The sequence below is a fragment of the Pyrgilauda ruficollis genome, unplaced genomic scaffold (assembly GCF_017590135.1).
Source record: "Pyrgilauda ruficollis isolate IOZ18807 unplaced genomic scaffold, ASM1759013v1 scaffold13, whole genome shotgun sequence".
In the NCBI taxonomy this organism is placed as follows: Eukaryota; Metazoa; Chordata; class Aves; order Passeriformes; family Passeridae; genus Pyrgilauda; species Pyrgilauda ruficollis.
This window is the reverse complement of record NW_024511432.1, coordinates 5,558,054-5,584,607: the sequence shown is the minus strand read 5'-3', so window position 1 is coordinate 5,584,607 and position 26,554 is coordinate 5,558,054. Positions and strand designations below refer to the sequence as shown.

At 55.9% G+C, this 26,554-nt stretch overlaps 3 protein-coding genes across 3 annotated transcripts; 1 reads left to right on the top strand and 2 right to left on the bottom strand.

Moving 5' to 3' along the window:
• Positions 1 to 1,124: 1,124 nt before the first annotated feature.
• Positions 1,125 to 5,067, top strand: LOC121348955 (C-type lectin domain family 18 member A-like). The gene is made up of 12 exons (XM_041458981.1): positions 1,125 to 1,224; positions 1,870 to 2,000; positions 2,577 to 2,801; positions 2,868 to 2,965; positions 3,510 to 3,631; positions 3,721 to 3,828; positions 3,983 to 4,075; positions 4,183 to 4,289; positions 4,411 to 4,540; positions 4,618 to 4,714; positions 4,793 to 4,884; positions 5,030 to 5,067. The coding sequence occupies exons 1-12, from the start codon at positions 1,125 to 1,127 to the stop codon at positions 5,065 to 5,067; spliced, it is 1,341 nt and encodes a 446-aa protein (XP_041314915.1).
• A 2,987-nt stretch (positions 5,068 to 8,054) lies between these two features.
• Positions 8,055 to 9,623, bottom strand: EXOSC6 (exosome component 6). The gene is given in 2 exon segments (XM_041458686.1): positions 8,055 to 9,203; positions 9,206 to 9,623. Coding segments are annotated over 2 exon segments (723 nt in total). The 5' UTR covers positions 9,507 to 9,623; the 3' UTR covers positions 8,055 to 8,781.
• A 22-nt stretch (positions 9,624 to 9,645) lies between these two features.
• On the bottom strand, positions 9,646 to 25,385 carry AARS1 (alanyl-tRNA synthetase 1). Its single transcript, XM_041458685.1, has 21 exons — positions 25,331 to 25,385; positions 23,782 to 23,990; positions 22,988 to 23,176; positions 22,314 to 22,459; positions 20,978 to 21,169; positions 20,400 to 20,544; positions 19,019 to 19,164; positions 18,368 to 18,476; positions 18,126 to 18,276; positions 17,698 to 17,822; positions 16,923 to 17,067; positions 16,128 to 16,306; positions 15,535 to 15,648; positions 14,588 to 14,794; positions 13,782 to 13,966; positions 13,250 to 13,358; positions 12,481 to 12,594; positions 12,084 to 12,203; positions 11,528 to 11,614; positions 10,194 to 10,307; positions 9,646 to 9,913 (listed from the first exon to the last, which is right to left on the bottom strand). The coding sequence occupies exons 2-21, from the start codon at positions 23,923 to 23,925 to the stop codon at positions 9,728 to 9,730; spliced, it is 2,907 nt and encodes a 968-aa protein (XP_041314619.1). The 5' UTR covers positions 23,926 to 23,990; positions 25,331 to 25,385; the 3' UTR covers positions 9,646 to 9,727.
• Between the last annotated feature and the right edge of the window lie 1,169 nt (positions 25,386 to 26,554).

The window sequence follows — 26,554 nt, the reverse complement described above, 5'->3', positions numbered from 1 at the left end:
GTTAGGATTAGAGTTGGGGTTTGGGTTGGGGTTAGCATTAGTGTTAGGTTTGGAGTTAGCATTAAAGTAATAGTTAGAGCTAAAGTTATTTTTTTGTTAGGGTTAATGTTAGTGTTAGGATCAGTGTCAAGGGTTCAGATCCATATTAGCAGGAGCGTTTGTATGAGAGTTGGGGTTGGCATTAACATCAGTGCCAGGGTTCAGGCCAGGGTCAGGTTTAGACTCAGGCTGAGGCAACTGAAGCATTTACAGCTGGGTTTATGCTGACACCCAGCTCAGCCCTGACAGCTGGTGCATTGGATGCTCCCAGTCCCTCCTGCCTGTGACATTTCAGAATCCTGAGCAGGGATGTCTGAAGCCCTCACCTCTGCCCTGTGCCAGGGGAGCACCTGCCGTGGGTTCTGCCAGCCCTGTGCTGAGGCAGAGCTCTCATGGTGCTGTTGAGCCCCCTGAGCAGCCTGGGCTGTGGGACCCCTGCTTGCCTCCAGGTGCCCACCGAGACACAGCCCCCCTGGGCCCAGCATGTCTCCTGCTGCCGGCCCCCTGGCTCTCACATCCTCCCACCCTGTAACCACGCTGCCCAGCCCTCCGGAGCGGGTATTTGGCTTCGTGCCTGCAGCGGTGTGTGTTACCTCCCCGGCATGTTTAATTCATGGGGCAGGAGGAAGGCTGGCAGCAGGGGCCCCCTTGCTGCCCCAGCCCCTTGGCTTCCAGTCTCCCAGTGTCCCAAAGTGGGTGCCGGTTGCGGCCCCTGCTCCTGCTGCCTTCACAGCCCGACCCCGGCTGGGCAGCGGGGCTGGGGCAGAGCACGGAGGGCTGACCCCGCTGCGGGACATCCCGGCGGGGCTGCAGCCCGGGGCCCCGGGAGTTGTCTGCCACATTCGCTCCAGCGAGCAACTGTTTTGACAGAGCCATTACTCACCCGTCAAGCTTTTGTTCCCGCTGCCCAGCGGTGCCTGTCTGGAGTCCTGAATAGGATCAAATCCTGCAACCAGACACACACACAGGCACGCAGGAGCGCACGGCCGAGCTCGCCCCAGAGTGGGGCTGCTGAGGGACGGCTCGGCTCTCCCCAGTCCTCCCTCCGGAGCTTGGGGGTCTGCTCCCCACATCCTGGGACCTACATGGAGCTCTTGGTCCTGCTGGTTTGCAGCCTCCTGGTGTGGAGGGTGGGTGAGACGAGGTCGGATGCTCCAGAAAAGTTGTCCCCGCTGGCTCCGGGAGGTAACTGTTGGAGGGGCTGCCTCTGGCAGCAGGGCTGGGAGGCAGATGGTTTGGGGGATGAGTGCACCCTGAGCACCGTCCCCTTGGGCCAGACCAGATGTGTGGGGGACTGGGTGGGTGGTGGGCACCCAGGGATGGCAGTGGGGGGGCTTGGTGGGTGATAGGGGCTGAGGATGGAATGGGGCTGGGAGAAGGAGCATGGACTTGGTGATGGGATGGAGTTGCGGGGCTCTGGGGCTGGTGTTGCAGTGGAACCAGGGGGCTCTGGAGCTGGGAATGGGATGGAGCCTGTTACGGAATGGGGCTGGGGGTCCTGCAGCTGGTGATGGGGGCTAGTAGTGGGTCTTGCCCGGTAGGGTCTGGATCCTGGCAGGACAGAGGCGGGGGGAAGAGGGGGTTCATTCCTGGCAGTCTCAGCCCACCCGTGCGAGACGGGGGCCCAGCGGGCTGCCCCCCCTCGGCCCCTTGCCCCTTTTGTGCTCCCAGCCCAAAAGCTCTTTCTTCTCTCCCCTCAAGTCTCCATGGAGACCCGGGTGCCTTCCCGGTATCCCCGGCTGCGGTCGGACCCTTCAGGGGGAATTCCCACGGCCCCCTGAAGGGTCCAGCCACAGCCAGGGATATTGGGAGGGCACTTGTACCTCTCAGCCCCCTTGGCCCCTTCACTATCCCCTGCTGTCCCCCCAGCTCTCAGCATGAAGGAAACCTTCCTGGTGCTCTCGCTGCACAACAAGTTGAGGAGCAAAGTGCAGCCCCCTGCTGCCAACATGCAGAAGCTGGTGAGTCCCCTTGCAGGTCCCGTGTCCCCCACCTTCATGTCACATCCACCTTCCTGCCCGTGCCCAGGGTGGTGGGCAGCCCATGGGTGATACACAGTAGCTTGCTAACAGGCTAATGAAGCAGAAGCGCTGGCTGGAGTGGGGCCCCTGGGGAAGAGCATGTCACTGCGGCATCCAGGGCACACCAAAAACAGGGCTGATCCCTTCTGGTGCCTTTTGGTGTCCCCCATGTCCCTCTGATGCCTCCTAATCACCCAAGGACACAGCAGAGCTGGTTTTTTGGAGTCCTTTGTGGGGTCCCCCATTCCCCATGATGGCCCTTGATATTCCCTGACCACCTAACACCTGAACACACCAAAGGCAGGACTGGTCCCTAGGCGTGGCTCCCATATCCTGTGGTGGCCCTCAATGTCCCTTCATCACCCCCCAGCCACCCACACCAGGGGCAGGACAGGTCCCTAGGGGTCCCTTGCAGCATTGCGCATCGTCGACCCTCTGATATCCCCCAGTCACCTCCTGGACTGACCATCTCGGTGGTCCCCACGCCCTCTGGGGCTGTCATGCTCATCCCCGCAGGAGTGGAGCGATGAGCTGGGGCGGCGTGCCGGGGCACGGGCAGCCAGCTGCCTGGAGGGCCCCGCGCCACCGCCAGCCCCGCAGCTGGGCTGGAGCGAGGTCCTGCTGCCGGCGGCCGCGGGAGGCTTCGGGGCCGTGCTGGAGCTCTGGTTTGCTGAGGGACAGCGCTACGACCACAGGACGGGGCGCTGCGCCGGCAATGCCACCTGCCGCCACTACACCCAGGTGGGCAAGAGGGGCACGGGGGGGCTGCTGGGGACCGGGACCCCAGTGACAAACGCTCTCCCACAGATGGTGTGGGCCACAGCGGGGCAGCTGGGCTGCGGCCGGCACCGCTGCCCCGGCCCCCACGGCCCCAGCGAGGCCTTCGTGTGCGCCTACTCGCCGGGGTAAGGGGCTAAGGGTGGGGCCGGGGCGTGGTGGGTGTGACTGAGAGGGCGGGGCCTGGGCGTGGTGGGTGTGGTTGAGAGGACAGGGCCTGGGAGTGGTGGGTGTGGCTGTGAGGGCGGGGCCTGGGTGTGGCAGAGGGGGCGTGGTGGGTGTGGCTGAGGGGCGGTGCTTGTTGTGAATGGGCGGGGCTTAGCGGTGTGGGTGGGGTCTCAAGCAGGGAGATGCATGGGTTGACCTATGGGATGTGCGGCAGGGGAGGGGGAGCTGGTCTCGGTGCTGGGTGGGACTGTGCACTGAAGTGGGTGGGGCAGGGTGAAGTGGGTGGGGCTTGGAAATGCAAATGGGGCCGTGTTTTAGAAGCGGGAGGGTTGGGATGTTCTGGGCAGGGCTGAGGGCTGTGGACAGGACCAAGTGCTGGAAGTGGGTGGGCTGGGTAACGAAGGCAGGGATGTGGCTTCGCAAGGTGGGTGCGGGCTTGCCCCAGAAAGGGGTGTGGCTTGCCCGGGTGGGTGGGGCATTTTCCTCCAGCTGTCTGTGGGCCAGGGGCAACTGGGAAGTGGCCGGGACGCCCATCCTGCCCTACAAGCAGGGACCCTGGTGCTCCCTCTGCACCGCTGGCCTCTCTGGCTGCTTCAAGTCCTGGGACCACAGCGGCGGGCTCTGCGGTGAGTCCCCCCTGTCACCATGGCCTCTGCATGACCCTGGAGATGCTGCCTCCACCCCTGATGCCCCACTGTCACTCTGGTGCTTCCAGAGGTGCCCAGGAACCCCTGTCGCATGAGCTGCAGGAACAGTGGGCGCCTCGACATGAGCAGCTGCCAGTGCACCTGTCCCCCCGGCTACACGGGCAGGTACTGCCAAGGTGAGAGGGCATCGTGCAGCCTTCAGAGGCCTGTGCGTGGCTGCTGCAGGGCATGCGGGTGCAGCATTGGTGCAGGGCATGCATGGGCACAGCCGGTGCAGTGTGGGCAGGCCTGCCGAGCCCCCTGGCAGCTAATGCAGGGCTGTGCCCACAGTGAGGTGCAGCGGGCAGTGCCTCCACGGGAGGTTCAGGAAGGAGGAGTGCTCCTGCCTCTGCGACGCGGGCTACGGAGGAGCTGAGTGCGGCAGTGAGTCTGTGATCCGCAGGCAGGGCACCCCAAAGTGGGGCAAAGGGTCCTCTGTGGGCCCATCTCTGCTGGCACAAGGACCCACCTGCTCCTGCCTGTGTCCCCAGCAAAGATCCATTTCCCCTTCCATGCCTGTGATGTGCGGATAGACAGCGACTGCTTCATGGTGTCCCCAGAAGCTGACACCTACTATGGAGCCAAAATTAAATGCCAGGTGAACTCCTGGGGTGCTCTGAGCATCTCTGGGCAGCTGAAAAGTGCCTCTGGGCATCTCTCCTCTGCCTGGAGCAGTGCTGAGCCATGCAGGTGGGGCAGACTCACTCCCTTCCCCACAGGAGAAAGGAGCAATGCTGGCCCAAATAAGAAACCAGAAGGTTCAGGACATCCTGGCTTTCTACCTCAGCCGCTTGGAGATGGGTAACAGGGTGACAGACACTGATTTTGAGACTGGAAACTTCTGGATTGGTGAGAGACAGCAGTAGGCAGGGTGCAGAGTGCCTGGGGTGCTGGCAGACATGCCAACCCAGGTCCTGCTCCCCCAGGTCTCACCTACAAGACATCCAAGGCTTCCTTCCGCTGGGATGTGGGCGAGCCGTCCTCGTTCACCAGCTTCGCTTTCGGGCAGCCGGACAACCAGGGGTAAGTGGATCTAGAGGACACCAGACTGTGCATGGTGTCACTGCTGACTGGCTTCACCACTATCCTGGTGGGACACAGGTTTGGGAACTGTGTGGAGATGCAAGCGTCAGCTGCCTTCAACTGGAACGACCAGCGCTGCAAGACCCGGAACCGGTACATCTGCCAGTTCGGTGAGTGAGCGGCTGCGAGCTCTCCTGGGCACCCTGGAGGTGCCAGTCCCCTGCTCTGCTGTGTCTGTCCCTTGCTGCCAGCCCTGCCCAGACCTCTGTGTCTGTTCTGGGGTGGGAGGCACTGACTCTACACACGCCATTGCAGCCCAGGAACACATCGCCCTGTGGCAGCGGGACCCCTGAGCTGGTAGCCCTGGGAAGTGGCCGGCGCTGGCTGCTGTGCTGAACCTGGGGCTCAGGAGGAGCCTGGTGCTGCGCAAAGCCCGGACCATGGCTCAGGAGGATCTCTGCACAGCTCACTTGTGCAGGGCATGAGGGGCTGAGGGAATCCATGGCACTGGGACCTGGCAAGAAGGGGTGTGCTCTGCGTTAGCATCCCTGACACAGCATCTTCTTCTGCCCCTCACCTTCCTCTGTCACTATCACTCTGCAACACCCTGGGCAGGAGACATCCCTTGCAACAGCCAGGTACAAAAGCATCCTCCTCCAAAACTGGCAGCTGGGCTGTGTCTGGACTGTGGTCTCAGCATTATGAGGGGCCAAGGGGGCTCTTTGGGGGTGCAGGCCTTGGCGTAGCTCAGGGAGAACCAGGCTCAGCTCTGAGCCATTGTCCTGACCTGGGTGAGAACGCCCCAGCCTGGTGGGTTTCTCACCCTCCCCTGGTCCTTCTTTATCTGCCTGATCATTAATAAAGACCCTCTCTCCTTTGGAAAGAGCAATTTGTCTCTTTTTCCTCCCCTAAGCCCATCAGACTCTCCTTAGCCACAGTCCACATCCTGCCTGCACTGGATGGAACCTCCAGTTTCATCTCTGGAGTGGGTTCTGGGGTTGCTGGAGCCAAGGCCAGCTTTGGCTGAACTCATCTTCAGCATGTGGGGTTGCCTTGGAGAGATGGTGTTAGCCAAGAGCTGCTTCTTCCAGCCCCAGGATGGCCCCAAGTCACAGCACCCCATGTGCTGGGTGCAAACTGGTACCCCCAGCACTGGTGGGTGTCAGTGGATGCTTTTGGAGGCAATGTGCCACTGCCCTCTCCTGTCATAACAGCCCATCTGGTGCTGGGCTGGGCTGAGAATTAAAATATCTTCATCCAGGGTGTTTCGTGGCCTTTTGGTTGTGCACTGTCCCAGCCGAGGGAAGGCACCATCCACATCGCTGAGCTGTGCTTGGGGCCCCGGGCAAAATGGGCAAACACAGGGTGAAACTGAGCAACGGCCAGGAGGGGAGGGTCCAGCAGGTGTGGGGTGGAGAGGATGGAGGTAGAAAGGAGCCCAGGGAGGGTGAGGGTGAGGATGGAGACCCCGAGGGCGGGGTCCAGCAGGTGGAGTGGGAGAATGGAGCTGGAAGAATGAGGATGAGGGTGAGGATGGCGATGCCGAGGGCGGGCTCCGGCAGGTGGGAAGGGGCGGGAGGATGGAGCTGGAAGGAGCCCAGGGAAGATGAGGGTGAGTCTGGCGGTGCCCGGGGGAGGGTGAGCCCGGTCCCCGCGGTGCCGGCGGTGGTGTGGGCAGGGGCAGACAGCGGCGGGGACAGATCCCCGTGCGGGGCTTGGTGTCCCCGGCCGTGCCGCGGTGGTGCGGCCCGCGACCCCCCGCCCGGCGGTGGTGGCGGCCGGTGGCACCGCGCTCGGTCGGGTGCGGGTGCGGGGTGCGGGTGCGGGGCCATGACGCTCTTGGGCAGCGGGAACGCGGGCTGGAGATGTGAGTACCGGCCGGATCCGGCCCTCCACCCTCCCCGAATGCCCCTTCCCCCGCGGGATAGGCTCTCCTCTCGCACCCCTTCTCCCGGCACTGGGGTGCTCCACAGGCACCGGCAGCTCTGACCCAGGCGGGGCTGTCCCCCTGCAGCCTTCTGGTGCCTCTAAGGCCGCCCGACCCGGACACGGCACCCTTCGGGTGCCCACCACAGTGGTACCTGTCCCTTCCCAGGGTTGGATGGCCTCCCAATACCCAGGATGCCTGGTCCTCCCCATGCCATTGCCCCTGGGACAAGGGTGTCCTCCCAGTACAGGGATGTCCCCTTGCCATTACCCCTTCACACCGTTAGCCCCAGGACAGGAATATCCTCTCAATGCTGGAATTCCCCATGCCATTCCCTCCTAGGACAGGCATTTCTTCTACTTCTGGGATGTCCCCATACCATTAAGTCCAGGTCAGGGATGTCCTCTCAAAACTGGGATGTCCCCTTGCCAATACCCCCCAAGGACAGGAATATCCTCCAAGTACTGGGATGTTCCCCCATGCATTATTCCCCATACAATTACTCCACCAGGGCAGGAATATTCTACCAATACCCTGGGAATTGGTGCAGCAGGCATGGGTACAGCCCAGGATGGCTTTCAGAGCTGCTCAGCATCCCACCACAGGAAGAAGGAACCGCGCCAGCCAGCTTCCTAAAGCCAGCTTTAGGAAGCTTCTGTGGGATTTTGGGATGGTGCCAAGCCTAGCTCTGATGTGACCTGCAGAACCAGCAGTAGGGCAATGCCAACCCAATCACTCCCATTTGCCCCAGCTCCCAAATGTGTTTTCCTTACTGGTTTTCCACAGGCTGTTCTCAGTCAGGCATTGCATCTGCAGCCAGCAGGACTCTAGTAAGAGCTTTATGAGGGCCCCTGGCCTGCACCCAAAGAGTCCTGGTCACCCCTGTGCTCCCAGCGTCACATTTCAGTTCCATGTCCCTCATTTCTCAGTCATCCTTCTCTCACTGGTAGGAACTTGTTCTGTATTTCTAATTTGCTCTGGTAAAACAGTGTATTGTATTGGAAAGAAAAATAGTTTGTATTTCTTTTCTCTGGTTATTCGACTCCAATGCAGTTTTCAACCATCTGAAGTACAGTTTTGTACCCCATTTTGTGTGCTGCCAGCTTTGAGTGCTTTCTTGGATGCTGCCTTTCCTACAGCTCAACCCAGAGATATGAGTGCAGCTCTGCCCTGTATCCCAATGAAAAATATCCAGAATATTCCCTACCAGCCCATCATGGTGCAGCCTGGCAGACAAGACCACCTGCTCCGCTTCATCCCCAGGAATAATCAGACTCCAAGGAAGCACCCAGCTCCCTCCAAACTCCTCAAGGGCAGTGGGAGCAGAGGGGGTGACCCTGATTGTAGAAGCACATCTTTCCACCTCTGCCCATAGCTGGCAGAGGCCCCAGGAGGGCCATGCAGGCAGAAGACTCACCAGAAAAAATACCATTTATTATTATGAAAAAACTAACAAAACACAACTCTGCCACCCTGAAGCACTGCCTGGTCAAGGAGTCCAAGGGATGCACAGTCCATGCCGTGACTGGTTCCTGCCTGGTGCTGCCTGCACAGATGGATATGGTGGGGAGCTTGGAGTGAGGGTTTCAGCCTGATGCTCTGACCACCCCGGGGGGAGATGTGGGGTCCTAGAGTGCCAGCAATTGCTTGGAGGGAGGTCTCGGGCAGGCTCTGGCTGCTGAGGCAGTATGGAGGTTGTTCTTGGAGGGCTTCAGCAGCGTGCAAGGCTGTTTGGGTCCCACTGTGCCAGTTGAAAACGATCTTCTGCAACACGAGGGCTTCTCCACTGCACTCTGGGGTGCCTGGGCAGTGTGGGGGGGTGCAGATTCCCGTGTCCTCGGGCACAGTTCTTGGGCCTCCAGCTGTGTGGGCAAAACGAGGGGTCTCCAGCAGTGCAGAGGCTGGCTCATCCAGTCTCCAGCAGCGTGAGGCGTGGATCAGGCCGGCTCTGGGGGTTCACCAGCAGTTACAATCAAACTTAATAAACTTTTAAGACTCTAAAAGTAAACTTATTTTAATCCCCAACAATGATGTGTGGATCAGGCAGGCTCCAGGGGTCTCCGGCAGCACTGAAAGCAGCTCGGGCAGGCTCTGGGACATGCCCCATCCCCAGAGTGGGGCACGCAGGTCTCACGGGCACTCAGGCACTGGTGGCGGCGGCGGCAGCGGCGGCGGCATCGCGGCGCTGTGCGGCCCGCAGCAGGCTCTGCCGCAGCACCGGGTACTGCCGGTGGCAGCCATCGAGGCCGAGCCGCAGGGCTTGCGCCCAGTCCTCGGGCGGGCCGCCCCGGCCGCCGCCCAGCACGGCCGACACCTGGTTGAGGGCGGGCAGCAGGGCCAGCGTGAGGCGGGCGGCGGCGCGGCGCTCCTCGGGCTCGGCGGGCTGCAGCATCCATGAGGCGGCGGGCGCGGGCGGCCGGCACAGCGCGCAGCCCACGGCCAGGTCGTACATCTCCACGCCCGCGTCCGCCAGCGCCAGGGCGGCGGCGCTGACGGCGGCGGCCAGCGCCGAGCCCCCGTCCTGCAGCAGCAGCGCGCTGACGGCCAGGCGGGCCCGCGGGCTCGCCCCGCGAACGGCGCCCGGCGGAACTCGCAGATCAGCCGGCCCGGGCCGGGCTCGGCCGCGTCCCGCGGGCCCCAGGCGGCGCAGAGCACCTTGGTGCCGCTGCCCAGCTCCACGTAAGCCGAGCCCTGCGCCTGGCTCAGCAGCCCGGCCCTCGCGAACAGCGGCCGCAGGGCACAGGGGTCCCGCGGCGCCGCCCCCGCGCCCTCCTCGTCCTCCTCATCCTCGGCCGCGGTCGCTGCCCACAGCGCCGGCGGCTGCGACTCCTCCGGGCCGCGCAGGCGGCGGTGATCCAGCGGCATGTTCGGCGGGACGCCGTGAGAGGGCGGCGGCGGAGCGGGCCCAAGCAGGAGGCGGGCACCACGGAAAAGCTGTGACTGGCAGCAGGATCCCACCCCATCCGTCCCATCCCGCCCCGCCTCCAGAGCCGGGGAGCAGAGCGCGGGGCAGGGAGCCTTTATTACAGGAAAGCTGCGCAGGGAACAGAGAGAGGGACACAAAGGGACGGAGGTTCCTCCCTCAGTCAGTTCTTCAGCTCCCCCAGGCGGAGCCTGGCAAAGTCCGTGGCCAGTTTCAGGGCTTCCTGCAGGCAGCCCACATTCTTGCCTGTTGCCTGTGCAGAGATGTCCTTTCCACCGCCTTTGCCGTCCATCAAGCCAGACACTTCCTGCACCCACTGGCTGGCCTTCAGGCCCTTATTTGCAGTCTCCTGGGCAGGAAAAGAAACCGAGCGGTCAACTGAACAGCAAGTGCTCTGCCCTGTGCCTACCACCCCATTAAATCCTGACTCTTCCCCTTCCCTGTCTGCAGAGCATAACCCCTCTTTCCTCACTTCAGCAGCCTGACAATAAGCCCAAGCACAAAGGCTGTGGCTCTTGCCAAGCCCCAGTCAGTTCTGGCTGTGTAATGTTAGATAGTTCCTGCCTGGAGGCTGCAGCTCCTCCACGGAGCAGCTGCAGGGAGAGGCAGCCGCACAGTCTTGGCATTACCTGGGGTACTTGACACAGGCAGGTGATCCTGCCAGCTTCATTATCCACAGCAAAGAGCATAGCAGCAGTCTGGGGGGAATTAGTCTTGAAGAGCTTCAGAGATTCGTTCAGGGCCTGGGAGAGAACAAAATCATTTTGTAACTGCCTCCCTGCACTTGCACCCAGTCCAGCTCCAGCCCCAACAGCAACCACAGAGAAGATGCTTTTATTTCCCCACTTTGAGGTATACAGCAATTGGCAAAATCAGCCCCAGAATAAACCTTTGCCTGAGTGTACTGGCTGGAGGAGAAAGAGCTCCTCCCAGCAGAAGGGAGCAGCTGTTCCAAAGGGAGTCAGGAGTACTCAAACACAGCATGAAGAGCCTGCAAGGGTTATCAGACACAGCAGGCAGGGAAGAACCAGAGAGACTGCCACACATTCTATCATTCTCAAGGAGACCATCATCCCTCACTCACACAGACAGCACAATGCAGCACAGAGACCCAGGAGCAGGTCCTCTGGCGAGCAGTGCTGCTCTGGGAGGACCCTGGGCTGCCAGCACTGACATCCCATGGGATGCACCCTTCTGCCAGGGAAAATGCTGCAACAGCACCCACTGGGAACAGAAGCGTGGGTATCATGGTGATGCTGGTGGACACAGAGAGTGAGCAGGATCAGCTCCAAGACTCTCAGAGAGGAAATTTTAACAGAGCATTAGCCCAGAGAGGTCTAAGCCCAGGCACAACCAGCTCCCACTGCCTGACACTTACTGGGCTCAGCACTGTGACACAACACACACAACAGAGCATTCATTCCAACAGAAATCACTTGGAAAATAACCTGTGTGTGGAGGAGGGAAGGAGCAGATTCAGCCCTGGCCAGGGAAGAACTTGAAGCCAGCTGAGCAGACAGTGCTGGGAGCAGCTCTCTGCCTGGCCCTGTCCACACTCAGCCCAGGACACCACTCCTGGAGCTGATCTGCAGGGGCCACAAGCATCATGACTGTCATGGCTCAGCAGAGCTGCTGCTCTCAGTCCCTTAAGTGCATTTCAGTGACTGCAGCAGGATGAGTCTTACCTGGGACACAATAGGATTTCTGCTGGGCTCCATGTCTACCAGCATGTCTGGAAACTCAGCAAGTGGTCAAAACCCCACCACTCCCGCAAGCCCATGTGCCAGTCCAGGAGGTGGGACACAAGAGACTATCCTAGTGGTCCCTTCCCCTGCTCAGGGATGGCAGGTGGCAAGAGGGACAGGTCTGTAGCACTGAATCACCTCCCCAAGTGCTGAAAGACCACCCAGCTGCTCCTCAGGCAGAAGGAAGGCTGCTGTGGACAGATCAGACTTTCCCATACCTTTGCTGAGGCTCCATTTTCCATTTCCATGATGACCCATGGCTGGTTAGGGTGACTCTCAATAACTTGCTTTGTCTTCTCCAGTACCTGAGGACAACAGTGGTCAGCCACTAAACCATCCACACTGTGTATGGACACAAGAACCACCTGGGTAGAGCAGGGACAGAGGTCCCCAAGCTGCCCAGACACACCCACAGCCCAGCCTGGAGCAGCCTCACACTATGAAGCCAGGAGGAATGTACTCTGACAGGCAGGTGTGTGGCCTGCAAGACAGAATGTCATGCATGATTTCTCCTCCAGAAAACTCCAGTGGGATCCAGGAGGAAGGCTGCACCCAGGGGCACTGTTAGGGCAGGAACAGGCTGCCATGCTTCAACCCAGGAAACAGGCACAGAGGTAATTCTGCTTCAGGAGGGAGCAGGAGAAGCTGAAAGGCTGAACAGTGTGAGGGGCACTGCCACACATCAATTCTCTTCCATCTTGGATACTAACAGAGCTCCCAAAGGAGCTCGCCACAGCCCTCCCACACTGTCCTTTGTTCCAGCCCACAGCTCACTCTTTTCTGGATGTCGGCTTTGCTTGCTCGGTCCAGGTCATCCATGACCTTCTTCAGTGCTTTAACAGCCTCTCTCAGTTCATCTTTCTGCCACTGTGGGATAACAGCAGTGGCCAGTGTCTGCAAAAGAGGAGCAGGTAGAAAAGGTTAAAGGCACCAGCAACCACGGTAGGAGATGCAGCACCTCATGAACTTGGCCTCAGCTGGCACAGCCCAGTAAGCTCCACTCTGCTCCCAGTGCCAATGACCTGAGGAAACAGGTGCTGGCTGCAGCACCCATGGGATGCAGGGCTGTTGGACAGGAGCAGGAAGGTGAACTCAGGCCTCATGAATACCCAGTTCTGGCAATCAAGGTCCCTTTCACTTTGGGGAGGCAGAGAACTGCTACCATCCTCACCTCACTGAGATCCGTGATCTCCTTCTGCACGTCTTTGTTGGGAGCTGTCTGGACCTTCACCTTGGCCTCCAGGGCTGACAGCACTTTCCTGAGGCTGTCGACTTTCCTGAGGGCCTAGGAGGATACAATCTGATTTAAATCCAGCCGGAAGATTGAGCAGGCTGGGCTTTTGGTCACCCCAGAGTGCAAAGAGGTGAGCAATGCTGGAATGCCCCAGGATGGAGCTTAGTAACTCTTGGAAAGCCACAGGACCAAAGCAGGCAGCACCTGACCAGAACCAGGGTGTGATGCTGGCATATGGGCTCCAGGTCTCTTTCCTTTGCCAGGATTGCCAAGATCCCACCAAAAGAGAAATAATCTCCCCCATGAAACCCCCTTCTCCCACTTTAGGGAGCACCAGCCCACATCCAAAGTCATTGCCTCCTGCAGCAGAGGACTGGATTCTCAGACTTCACCACTCTCCTGCTGGCCCTGCCAGCTGCTGAGAGCTCTACATTGGCAGCCACTTTGAAAAGCAACCTGAGCTAACCCTGAAGCCATTCTACACACCCACCCAGGTTTGTCTGCCACAACACCTACAGCTAAGACTTCCCTCTCTCTTCCCTGCTCCGACTGTAGTACAGCCATGGTCTCCAGAACAGTCTTTGGCAACAGCAGCACCCTTTTCCATGAGTCCCTCAGAGGATATTGTGCAAATTTGAACAAAATTAACTTTGGCACAGGGTTAATAGGTGGAATTTCACAGAGGATCTCTCCTGCCTACCCTTACCTTCCGAGCTTCAGCCCCGGTGACTGCAACTATCCTCCGAATGCCTTTAGCAATTGCTTCTTCTGAAACAATCACAAAGGGGCCAGCATGGCTGGAGTTCTGCAAGTGCCTTTGGAAAGAACCCAGACAGACCCAAAAGAAAGTTAGAAGTCCACTTCTCATCTCAGCAGGAATCAGCAAAGAAATAAGACAACCATCCTGCCAGGGAAATGCAGCAGTGTGGGGACAGGCAGAAAAAACAACCAGTGCTGAAAGCAAATGAGTGAGGAAAGGGTGGTAAGACCTGCACTCCCAGCACTGCCAGAGACCCTGCATGAGGGCAGGGGCAATACAGGCAGTTTCCTGCCTGCAAAAGGTAATTTTAATAACTAATTGACTCAGGAATGGGAATGCAAAGGCACATCATCACCACCACCTCCATCTCTGCCCTGGATCTGCCCAGGGTATGCTCATGACACTCCCAGGAGCTCAAGCTCCACAGGAACTCCTTTCAGCCACCCTGCCACCTTCCCCAGCCTCTCCAGGCACTCACGTCCCTCCGCAGAACTCAATAGAGGTGATGGAGCCCCCGGGGCCAGAGGGGTCAGCCAGCAGCTCCTCCACAGGGATGCCAATGGAAACCACACGGACAGGATCAGGATAGGTCTCGTCAAAAACTGCCCGAAGCCCTTGGATAGCTTTGGCTTCTGCAAGAGGGCAGTCCTTGGCATACACAGTCTGCAGGGGACAGCAAAGGGATGCAGGTAAGAGCCAGTCCGGTCAGCTGTGACTAAGGGCCCACATTCCCAGGAAATTTCTTCCTCTGAAAGATTCTAGAAGTGAAGTCTTGTGCCTTAACTGAGCTGGGGTTTGTTGAGCTACAAGAATCACAAAGTTTCTAAAAGATGTCTCATCTTCAAAACTCCCAATACCACCTGCTCAGACTCCCTGTGTGTTACTGCACATGCAAATGGTTCCAAGCACAGATTCCAGGGTCTTTCTGGGTCAGCTCTAACATTTGGCACCAGACAGAGTAACTCTCCTGCCACTGGGAACACATCACCGGGTTGTCTGTAAATCCAGCCAGGCCTGCAAAACTACTCTGCCAAACTTCCCAGCTCTTGCAGCTGATTTGACACTACTGCAGGCATGGGAACACTTCAACCCTACAGAGGGCTTGAAACCAATGAACTGAACAATCCATATGGGATTTTCCCAATCAAAACCCTCTAAGGTGATGGCAATCTGTGCACAGTACTGCACCAGCAGCTCAGAATCCTCCTGTGCATGCCAAACTCCCAGCAACCCAGATCATCCAAAACAGAGACTCTAGGTACACAACGTGTCACCCACACCCACCTTTGACTCCTCGATCATCTGGTTGGCAATCCCCTCAACTTTCTTGATTTCCTGGGTGGACAGGGCTCCCTTGGCAGTGAAGTCGAAGCGCAGCCGGTCCGGTGCCACCAGGGACCCCCTCTGGTCAGCCTCCCCCAGCACGGAGCGCAGGGCGAAGTTGAGGATGTGGGTGGCCGTGTGGTTGCTCATGACCGGCCTCCGCCTGGCCTGAGGGAGGAAGCCACTGTTAGATGGGGTCCCACACCCCAGAGCCACAACCACCTCCAGCAGCTAAAGTTAATGCCCTGCTCCAACAGAATCCTAAGCTAGCTCAGGACATGAGAAGCAACTGATCACACTTGCTGCCTTGGAGCTTCAGCTACAGGAGTTACCCACCAAATCTGTGCATGGCTTTTTTCCTCACAGTTCCCTTGTTTGGCCTGTGTGGAAAGAGGCCAAGGACAGATCAGGACACAGATAACTAATCTCTGTTCCTCAGCAGGGAAAAGCACTTCAAGATGGAAGCCTTCCCTCTTCCTCTAAAGGTGCTGCCTCCATAGGGAAGGGAAATTCATCAGGCTGACTGTGCTCAACCCAGCACTCACTCAGCAAGCTGAGCCCACAGGAGCAATGTTCGGACTGGGGCAGATAGCCCAGGCTCTCTGCTGGTGTCCCCACACAGTTGAGCACCACACATGTTCTCCCTGCGAGTCATGACCCAAAATGTGTTTCTGTCTGTGACCAGCGAACCCAGCAAGAGTGGCTCTGAGCTAGCTGGGCATTAGCTGCCTCGTGGTAGGAGAAAGCCAGGTGTGAAGCAGGAGAGACAGCCAGACACTGGTTGATCGTGTGATGCAGGGAGAGCAGGACCCAAACATCAGGCCCCCAGAGTGGCACTGATGAAAAGAAACAAGACAAAATCCAGAGCAAAAAGACAAGCCCATGTGTTACACCATGTTTTAACTCACCTCATCAATAGTCAGGTGGACTTGATCTCCTACTTTCAAGCTCCCATACAGAGTTCCTATGTGGAGCACGTAGCCTCCCCGGACCTGAACATTCTTCACAGTGAATTCTGTTTTCTGTACAAAGAGGGAAATGCCCCATGTGAGCTGGGGAGACATCCAGCCAGAGGTCTGAGCTGCAACTGGAAAGGTCCCAGCTGGGAGGCAGAGTAATGTGTGTGCTGGAGAAAGCTGAGTGTCCCCAGGCACAGCACACAGCAAAGCAGAGAAGTGAATGAAGGTGGGGCACAGAAAGAGCTTCCCACCTCAGCTCCCCATCTTGGCTTGAGAGCACTGCCCTTGGGCTTGGCAATCCCAGCAACACCACCACAAGCACCCACATGCTGGTGACAGCAGCACAGAACTGAGCTCCTCAAGGAGCAAGGGGAACAAAACTCCAGCACATCCATGGCATTCTGCACACCCAGAAAGGAACCCCGTGCAATGCGTGACATCTGACATGGATGGGAAATTGCTGGAGCTTGCTTGGCCCCTTCTCCCCTCTGCCCAACCCCGACTCAGACTGAGTCTAGCAAAAGGCTCTCAGGCCCACTCACATCCTCCCTGCTGTCGTCATCCTTGACCATGTAGCCCTGGTCGTAGATCTGCCCACCCTGCTCGGCGTAGAAGCAGGTCCGGTCCAGCACTATGCCGCACTCCTGGCCAGTGGACACCTCCTCCACAAACTTCTTGTCCCTGCGGATGGCTTTCACTGTGGCCACGAGGCTCCCAAAATCTGCCACCGGGATGACAGGCAGTGTCAGTAAAACAGGAAAACCTTGTAGCCACCACATGGGAGCAGAATGTCATAGCAACACTTCCCAGTTACTGCAGGAGCTCATGGCAGCTAACACATTTGCAGGGGATAAGGAGAGAGGAGTAAGGCAACAGTGAGTTGGAAATTTTATTTAGTGCCCTCCAAGGCAGGGACTGTCACTGCCTTCCACACCTATGCAGCAAAAGTCAGCAGCACACATGGCTATGAGCCTGCAGCCTCCTGAATCTCCATCAAACCAAAACATTAGCAGATGAGCCAGGGCAAGCAAGCCAAGGGCCTTCCAACAGGCCAAGCAGAAACTGCAGTCTCCTGCAGCACTGGCAAATGAGCAGCTGAGCAACACCAACATAAGAGCGTGGAGGCATAAAGCTGAAGGAAAAGGAACTCCCTTAATTTGGCAACAGGAGTACAGCAGCCCCTCAACAGTCTGTCCTCTTTCTCTGCTCAGTTAGTAACAAGCAGACTATTCACCTGCACAGCCTTCCCCTTCCATGTCTCAGGAAAGGGGAGCCCAGAGGTACATGCCAGGGAAGGTTTAGTAGCAGAACATGACTGTGAGAAGGTGTTTTCGTACCATAGGTACCGCTCGGATCTGAAGCATAGCTGTACTTTGGTGAGTCATCTGTCACCTCCAGCCCTCGGGCTCTCAGCTCTTCAATGGCATAGATGTCCAGCATGAGGAGATCTTCCCCTCCAGCACCCTTGCCCTGGGATTTGAGCTGCCAAGGAACAAGGTTTGAGAAATGACCTGCCAAATACCAAGGTTTAAGAAACACCAATGCATGCCAGCCTAGCTGCACATTTCACTCACATCCCTCAGCACTCCCTGATTTAGAGCTCTGCCCTGGAAGCTGTGTGCCAGCACCTGGAGTGTGCCACTTTTTCTGGCTTCAGAGCACCCAGTTCCAGCATGCAGACCTCATCAGCCTGAGCCCAGTAAGGACCAGGCAAGTACCCAGCTGGTCAGTGCCACTCTCTGCTGCTGCAGCAAACATACTGGGAAACGCACCCAAGGTGCAGGCCTGCCTGGATACTGATCCTTGGACAGGGAATAACTTCCCTAATCAGAACAGGACAGGAGAAGTGCTCCCAGCACTTTGCTATCTCTGTCTGAAGGCTGAGCTCAAGGTTCCAGGCTTTGCTAGTGAGCAGAACCAACCCCAGTGGTACAGAAAAGACATGTCCCACAGCAACTGCAGTTATCCTGGTTTTTCCCAAGGGACAAACCATGGGGCATATGGGGTGTGAGCAGACTCAGTGAGAAAGGAGCAACTCATGACTGCAAACTGCAAGGAAGGGAATTCTTCCTTCCAACTCATAAACTAGCTTCCCCTGGAGCTGTTACCCACCTGAGCATTTTTCCGCTCTTCTTCAAAGCCCTCCATGTCTACAACAAGGCCCTTCTCCTCTGCAATCAGCCCAGTGAGATCCGCAGGGAAACCATAGGTGTCATACAGCAGCCAGGCAGTGTCACCTGCAGAGAAAGGGCAAAGCAGTCACCTCTTGTGTTCCATGAGACACTGCTCCCTTCCCTGCTCCCCCTGGCTCTGAGCTATGGCAGGACAGCTAAGAAACCTCAGCAAGTGAGCACAAGCCAGAGGAGAGATGGGTGGTTCTGCTCTAAGAGATGTCTTCTGACTCCGATTTTGTCTCCCCACCACCTTCCACCACCTCTAATTTTCCCAACCTTTTCCCTTTCCCCAACTTCCCTAAGCTCTTATGTAATCCCAGACAACAAATACCTTTTGCTGCATCCAGACACAACTCACAGCCTTACCAGGAATGACTTTACTGTCCCCAAGGCTCTGGATCTTCCTGTCCAGGATGCGACGGCCTCTGCTCAGTGTTTTCAGGAACTGATCCTCTTCTTCATTGATAATGTCCTTTACCATATCCGGGTCCTTCTTCAGCTCAGGAAAGGCATCTCCCTGCAGACCCAGGAGGAGGAGCCCTTTAACATGGAGATCTGCACAGCTCAGCAGAGGAAGTTTTAAGCAGATACAGTGGAATAGAACTTACCAGTGACTGCACCACCACATCAACCAGAGTAGCAAAGAAACCCTTGGGGGCATTGAGCTTCTCATGGGAGTAGCGCACAGCCCGTCGGAGAATCCGCCTCAGCACATACCTGGGGAATAGCAGAGCCCCCCATGCAAATGTTACACATCTGAGCTGTTCTCAGGGCCTCCACCAGCATCCACCTACCAGCACCCCCTCCCAGAACCAAAAGCACAGGCTTTTCTCCTCTCATTTTCCCTCCAATAGCTGCTCATGGTAGCAGCAAGGCACAGATGAGGTGCTAGGTCCCAGCTCCATGACCCACATTCACTGTGTGCTTATGGAGTCCACTGGCACCTGCAGCACAGTCCCCCAGCCCAAAATTCCTTGATTTTTCAACAGCAACACTGCACTGAGCCAGGCTTTGTGCCTTTCTGCCCACAGTCATCTTATCTGGGGGCTGGCACAGCAGCAGTGGTGCTCACAAGAGCCTTCAGACTCGTGCATCATGTGGGTGTAAACCTTACTACAGCGAATATCCCGAGCAAACACTGCTACCCACTGCTTTAATGATGAATCCAAAGAGATCCCAGACACAGGAGATCCCAGAGCCTTGAGAGAAATCATGCAGAACAGAATGGGAGTGGTGACAATGCAGCAGCTCCTTCTTACCCTCTGCCAGTGTTGTCAGGCCTGCCCCCGTCCGAGAGGGCCAGGGTGATGGTCCGTGCATGGTCAGCCAGCACACGGTAGGCCATGTCTATCCCATCAGCATCCTCGGCCCCAACCTGCCCCAGGTATGGCCTGGCACCTGTGCCCTTTGCAGAGGAGAAGGCAGTGGGCAGAGGGAACAATTACAGACAGTGTCACCATGGCAGAATTACAGGGAAGGGCCTCAGAAGCCAAGCCAACCCCACCACCCACAACCACAGAGGAGAATATTCCTCTTGGAATGAGGCAACACAGTGAACCTAGGGGAGGCACAGAGGGCTCTGCATGGTGCCACAACCCACATCTCAATGTCCAAAAGCTCTGCAAACCAGAGGGAAGAAAATCCAATTTATCCCATCATTAAGAGTCCAAGAGAGAGGAAGAGGAAGAGTACAGAGAAATAATTTGTTTTGCACGTTGGCTCAAGCACTCCAACCTGGCATAACCTGCCCAGCCAAGAAACCTTTCAATTTCTGTCACACAGGAGATGGTCCCAGCTTTACTCTTTTAGGATGTTTTTATCCATACCCTAGGGAAAAATACTGCTGTAACCATGCACTGCTTGCACATGGTGCAAACCTCCAGCCACGGGCACAGTCCCTTCAGCCAGGCTCCCTGAACACGGCAGGAAGGCAGACAAGGACACAGGGGCTGTGTCTAGCCAGTGGACTTAACACTGAAAAAAGGCAGCTCTCCAGTTTAAACTCTGGAGCTTGGCTACCTCATTCCTTAGAGGTAGCAGGAGCCTGGGCTCTTCTTCCTGCATTTTATCCAGTGTGATCTAGAGCCAGGAAGCTCTGCTTCCTTCATGGAGGAAAAAAAAGGCTTGGACCTGCACACAGAACTCCCAGCATGGGTAACACGGTCCCCACACAGGACAATGCAGCAGCAGCACATAGGTTCTGCCAGTGACTGTTGTGGTTTATGGCAAAGCACTCCTGGCTAAGGGAATTTTCTACAGATCAGCATGTTCCAGGTGTGAGACTGAAGGACAAATTGATTCTGGGTTAGCAGCACCACGTGCTCTCTAGCACGTGGCAAAAAGATGACACTTGGCCATGTTGGACTGCAGAGTATCTCCCACTGGGAGAGGACTAAAGAGTGTCCATCAGGACAGGGCACAGAAACTGGGAAAGCTGCACCACTCACTATCTTGTTTTCCTCTGGAAACATGTCCCAGGGCAGCAATTACTGTGCCAGCCTGTTTCCTACCCTCAGCAAAGTGCAAATGTGTGGGGCTCACAGCAGCTGAGAAAGCACAGACCACCCTGTCCAACCAGTCCCATACATCTCCCCAAGAATTCAGGGAATGGATGCAGCTAGGTCAGGCTGCAGTTCATACCTTTTGGATGGCTTCAAAGTAGGGAAGGAAAAGGTCAGTGTCATAGTTGGACATCTTGTTCTGCAGCACAGAAACCAGCCTCTCCAGGCCCATCCCAGTATCAATACTTTTCTTAGGAAGGGGTTTCAGTGTCCCATCAGCTTCCCTGCCAAAGAAAGGTGAGATGTTATGGATGGAGGCTCTGCAGGGGGAACCCCATTTCTCTCTTAATCTCTGTAAGATTTAGTTCCATCAGATTTGTGACACAGGCCCACACACAAACGACACAAAGGACAACTTTGCTAAAATATAATTAACAAGACCCTCAGCAACAACTTAGACCCAGAGCAGACAACAGCTTATTCCCTACTGAACACCTGGCAGATAATCAGAGAAAATATTCTCAGTTTGTCCCAAAAGCAGCATGACCAACCTGTTCTGTACCAGTGGGTAAGGGGACAGAGCATGACAAAGTGCTCAGCTGCTGGATAACTGGGAATGGCGAGTAAGCCATGGGCAGTTGAAAGAACACACAGCCCAAGCAGCCTCCCAAACTGAACTGGAGTAACCTGACTCACCTGGAAGCAGATCTGGCTCACCTATTGAACTGTATGAACACCAGGTTCCAGATCTCCAGGACGTTGGGGTCATCCTGATTGACCAAGTGTGAAGCATCTCTGTCCCCAATCCGGTCATAGTGGATCTCGCTGCAAGGGCCACAGGGGCCGGTGTCTCCCATTTCCCAGAAATTATCCTTCATACTGCCAGGCAGAATCCTGCCCTCAGCCAGCCTGTAGGAAGAAATTTATTGAACAACATAGACTAACTAAAAAGAATTCCCCAAACTAAAGGCTATGCCAGAGAAACCACAGCTCACTAGTTCCCTAGATGTGCTGATGAATTCTTAGTGTCTTGAGACAGATCAATCCAAGAGCCTAATGCTCAGGATCCCTGCTGAGGGGATCAGTGAACACTGGCACCTGGCAGTCATCCCAGGTGGAGACACAGATTTACACAACACCTCAGTAAGAAGCCATCAGCAAGAAGACACTGATGGGATGAAGAACCTCTCCTATGAGAAAAGGCTGAGAGAATGTAGATTGTTCAGCATGGAGAAGAGAAGGCTCTGGGATTGCCTTGTTGTGGCCTTTCAGTACCTAAAGGGGACTACAAGAAATCTGGAGAGGAACTGTTTTGAAGGGCATGGAGTGATACGAAAAGGGCTCTAAACTAACAGAGGGCAGATGCATGTTATATATAATGAATAAATTCTTCCCTGTGAGCATGGTGAGGCAGTGGAACGGGCTGCCCAGAGAAGCTGTGTCTGCCCCATCCCTCAAAGTATTCAAGGCCAGGTTGGACAGGGCTTGGAACAAGATGAGCTGTAAGGTCCCTTCCAACCCAAACCATTTTACAGTTCTATGATTCCATGATCTTCTCAAATGCTGTCAGTGGCAGCACACTGAGCAACATCCCATCCACCTCACCAAGCAGAACTCTTAAGCTTACACAAGAGATTTTGAAAACAGAGCTCTCAGTATCTTCTATCTAATATGAATACTTTGCTTTGGTTTGGAGGCTCCACCACTCTGCAAATGTTATTTGTGACACTTCAATTTTGTTAAAGTCTCCTTTTATATGTGTTTTGCCACGTAACACAGGCCATCATTGAGTCATAGAAACACTTGAATTGGAAAAGACCTTTCAGATCATCAAGTCCAACCATTACTCCAATACTGTCAAACTCATCACTAAACCATGCCCCAAAGTCCCACAGCTACACAGCTTTAAAATCCTCCCAGGAATGGGGACTCCACCATCATTCTGAGCAGCCTGTTCTGCTCTGCTTCTGTGAAGATTTTTTTTCTAATATCCAAGCCAAATAAATTACTATTGCTCACCAAAACATGCACCTTCCTCAGTGAAAGGCCTTACCCCAAATCCAACCAGATCTGCTTGCACTCCAGGTCTGGTTGCAGTCCTGCAGCCTCATTTCCACCAAAGTAAGTGACATAGAGTCTTTCAGCAGGGATGCCAAACTCCTTGGTGAGAAGTTCCAGTGCCAGTTTACAAGCAAGTTCCTGCAGAAGGAAACATGAGGTCAGCAAGTGAATGCAAAGACAACTTCTCTTCAACATCCAAAGTACTGGCTAGTACTGATACTGAAACATCTCATCTGAGTTCTGGATGCAGCCAAGTTAGTGCGTAGCATGTCCACTGCTTAAAAAAATACTTTTAATTCTAACTTTGAACACTACACTAGCAAGAAGCTTGGTAAAGAAAGTCATTATTGTATGATCTCTCCTGTTTGAAGGTCAGTCATAGCTGCCTAGCACATGTTAGTCCCCAGATCTCCAGGACAGCCATTAAAATCTCCACCTGAAGACAACACTCTAGCAGAGTTAATGGAATCAGCTTTGTAAACCTAAAGTAATTAATCCTGAATCATTCTGCAGGGTTGGGGCAGCTTCCAAGCTCATTTATTCCAAAGGAGCCACATGCACCTCTTTGCCAACATATTCTCTTTCCTCTTGGCAACTGCTCTGCTGAGCTTACAGAGACGGATAAATCTGCGCAAGAGATTCAGAGCTGCAGCCAGACTGTTTTACCTTGAAATAATCCCCAAAGGACCAGGACCCCAACATCTCAAAGAAGGTGTGGTGGTACACATCTTTTCCCACGTCATCCAGGTCGTTGTGCTTGCCCCCTGCCCGGATGCACTTCTGAGTGTTGGTGGCTCTGCTCAGTTTAGCGAGCGGGTGTGAGGGGTCGATGGTATTGAGGAAGATGGGTTTGAACTGCAAGGAGAGAAAAAGGACAAGTGAACTGTTAGAAAAGCTGAGAAACTGAGGAAAGCACTCAGAACCTGTTTTCAAATGTTGCATGCAACAGCAAGGCAATGTCATGATATCACTAGTCTGAACATACCCAAAGCACCTTTCAGAAACAAACCTGCTGCTCCTGTCCATGAGAAGGCTGCCTAGAACTCAGCACTTGGACACACACACAGGTCCTAGAGCCCACCAAACCCCAGGCCTTCCAAAGGGACTGAAAGCTGTCAGATTCCCAGCTGCCAAAAATAAAAAACTGGGTGCTGATCTGCAGCAGAGCCCTTGCAGCATCCCAGTCTCAACTGCTCTTCAAAGACACCATTGGTCATTTGTGCCAGGACTGCTGTGGCACCAAGGGTCAAGGAAAGAGACTGGCAGAGCTCTCACCATAGGAACCTGTTCCAGTGCTCTTGTCAATTTTGTGAGAGCACAGAGGACTCCACAGGACACACCACTCATCTCTCTGTGACCAGAAGGGAGGTGGAGTAAATAATTCTGCCAGCAGCTCTGCAAACAGCTTCACAGGTTCCAACAGGATATGTTCATAGGACCACAGTGCCAGGGAATCCTACCTGATTCATACCAGCATTGGCAAAGAGCAGTGTGGGGTCATCCAGGGGGATTGTGGAAGATGAGTGCACATAGGTGTGCTGGTTTTCCCTGAAGAAGTCAATGAACCGTTGCCGGATCTGGCTGGCAGTGAGCGGGGTCTCCATCTGGAAGCTGGAAGTTGCCACTGTCCAAAGCAAGTGGCAGGAAAGTGGCAAAACCTCGGAGCAGTCTGAACAAATGAAAACAAACAACACTCTGATGTGCTATCAGGATCATTGTCTCCAACTCCTGAAAGGGTCTTCCCACATTGTTAAGTACTCACTGACACTTCTGTTCAACCATCAATCCTGCCCCAAATAGTGGTGGCCCAAGCTGAAACTTTCTCTCCCCCAAACTCCCCGATTTCTGGGGCTCTATCTCAAGTTACCTGTTTTGTGAAAACATGTAGTTATAAAATATCAAATTCACATGGATACTAAACTTAGAAGGTTGCATTTGCCTTACTGGGGACAGAGGGACTGCCAAGTCACCAAAGCATTCAAGGTGATTAAATGCAGAGTGAGGAGACACTGTTTAAAGGGGCTTATAAAAATGATGGACAGCAACTTTTCACATGGGCAGATAATGATATTACAGTTTCATGGGGGAACAGTTTTAAACCAGAAAAGGAGAGATTTAGATTAGGAATTAGGAAGAAATTATTCCCTGTGTGGGTGGTGAAGACCTGGCACACGTTGCCAAAAGAAGATGTGGCTTCCCCATCCTTGGAAGTGTTCAAGGCCAGGGTGGATGGGGCTTGGAGCAGCACTGTGCAGTGGAAGGTGTCCCTGCCTATGGCAGGGATGTTAGAATCAGGTGGGCTTTAAGGTACCTTCCAATCCAAACCCTTCTGTGATTCAATGGCTAAATCACAGAACAGCCAAGTTTGAAAATGATCGCTGAATATAATAACCCTGTCCACCCTCCCTGCTCAAAGCAGAGCCAGCTGCAGGGATGCCCGGAAGCCTTCCTTGAGGGGACCCACATCCCACATGCACACAGAGACAAGTGACAGCCCGGAGGGCAGCACCGCCCGTGTCCTGCGGGCGCACAGGGCTGTCCCTGACGGCTCAGCGCAATGCGGATCCAGGGAGGCAGGCGAGGTCCCTGCGGCCTGCTGCGGCGAGGAGACGGGAACTGCCCACGGCAGCAAGGCCTGGGAGCACTCACAGCACAGAACCAATTAGGCTGGAAAAGTCCTCTGAGACCACCGAGTCCAGCCTCGATGCTGCAGGAGGGAAGGACCCGAGGTGCGGAGAACCAAGCACAGCAGCGGCCCCAGGACCTATGAGAGCCTCTGCCCAGACACACCCGCTCTCCAGTGCCCGAGGAGGGGCGAGGGCACAGCGGCGCCCGGCAGCCCCGCCGGCGGCCCGGCATCCCCCCGCGGGCCCGCATGGGGCGCGACCAGCGCACCGCCACCCTCCCGCCCTGCCCTCTCCGTGCCCCTCTCCCCTGTGCCCGCGGTCCCGGCCGGGCCACGGAAGCCAAACCCAGCAGCGGGAGCTCCCCAGGCCCCTCGGGCCGTACCTGCGCGCCCACCGCCGCCCCTCGCCGCGCTCCTCCGGCCGCGCCGCAGCGCCGCTCCGCCCCGCCCCTCTGCCGGACACAGCCTTCCATTGGTTGCGGGGGCTGTCACTCTCCTGCCAGCCCCACCCATGCGCGCGGCGCCCCGCCCCCGGCTGATGCAATGGCGGGACACGCCGGCCACGTGACGCGGGCGGGCTGAAGCCTCAGTGGGCGCCGCCATTTTAGGGGTGCCGGCCCTGCGGGCACAGGGAGGTTGCCTCAGAAATCAGGTTCGCTCCCTGGTGTGCAACGAACGATAATGACACACTCGAGTGAGACAGTGTTTGTTTCAGAGCTGCCCCAGCCTGGGTGCTCGGTGGTATTACACAAATCCAGCAGACTTTCCATGCTGTTAATTATGCACAGAAATTCAGGGTTAGTAACTTCTCATGCACAGCCATTCTGTTAGGATTGACCAGTACCTTCTGTACAAATCGTGTAACCCCAGCTAACTTCTACTCATCCTCAGGGTGAGGGTCTTCAGATGCAGAGGGTCTCCTTGATCTGGAGGTGTGATTTTTAGTGTTACAATGCAGATAGTTTAGCTCTAACATTCACAGACCTGGAGTATTTTGCCAAGTTAGCAATCCCTAAATCTTGTTAGTTCCAGAATGTCCTTGAGTGAGGGATGCTGGCTGCTGCCTCTTCCAGCGATTAGGTCTCCTTTCCTACTGATTAGGCTTGAAACTATAGAAAGGTCTTACATCAAAGAACAGCCTGACTTAAGATAATACTGACTGATACAGTCCACATTTTGCAACAATGATGCTGCCTGCTGCCATGGTGGGATCAGGGAGCTGCGGAGCTCAGCTGGGAAGGGGCTGTGGCAGAGCAGGAGCTGGCTGGGTGCTGGAGGGGTGAACAAAGCCCTGCTGGGGGATGTAATGGCTACAGGGTCTTTGCAGGGGCCTGTGGGGTCAAGGTCAAGGCTCTGAGATGCAGGAGGGATCGCTGCATGGCTCTGGCCATGGAGCTCACGGGAAGGGCCTTGTGGACCCAGGCCAAGGGGCACAGCATGTATGCAGGGGAGGTGCCACGCCGACAAAAAAAAAAAAAAAAAATCACTCTGAGGACAATCAAGCATTGAAAGGGGGTTTGGGAAGACTGCAGGGTCCCTGGAGGGTTTTGAGGTCAGGTTCAAGTCCTGGGCAACCCGCTCTGAAGTCATTGCTGCTCCTCCTGATG

Excerpts from the sequence above, each read along its gene's own strand:
- LOC121348955 (XM_041458981.1), top strand. The coding sequence starts at position 1,125 with ATGGAGCTCTTGGTCCTGCTGGTTTGCAGCCTCCTGGTGTGGAGGGTG. Across the intron at positions 2,966-3,509 it reads GTGTGCGCCTACTCGCCGGG|GGGCAACTGGGAAGTGGCCG; the intron begins GTAAGGGGCTAA and ends TCTGTGGGCCAG. Across the intron at positions 4,076-4,182 it reads CGGAGGAGCTGAGTGCGGCA|CAAAGATCCATTTCCCCTTC; the intron begins GTGAGTCTGTGA and ends CTGTGTCCCCAG.
- AARS1 (XM_041458685.1), bottom strand. The coding sequence starts at position 23,925 with ATGGAGACCCCGCTCACTGCCAGCCAGATCCGGCAACGGTTCATTGAC. Across the intron at positions 23,177-23,781 it reads CCAATGCTGGTATGAATCAG|TTCAAACCCATCTTCCTCAA; the intron begins GTAGGATTCCCT and ends CTCTCCTTGCAG. Across the intron at positions 13,967-14,587 it reads AGATGATCGAGGAGTCAAAG|ACTGTGTATGCCAAGGACTG; the intron begins GTGGGTGTGGGT and ends TGTCCCCTGCAG.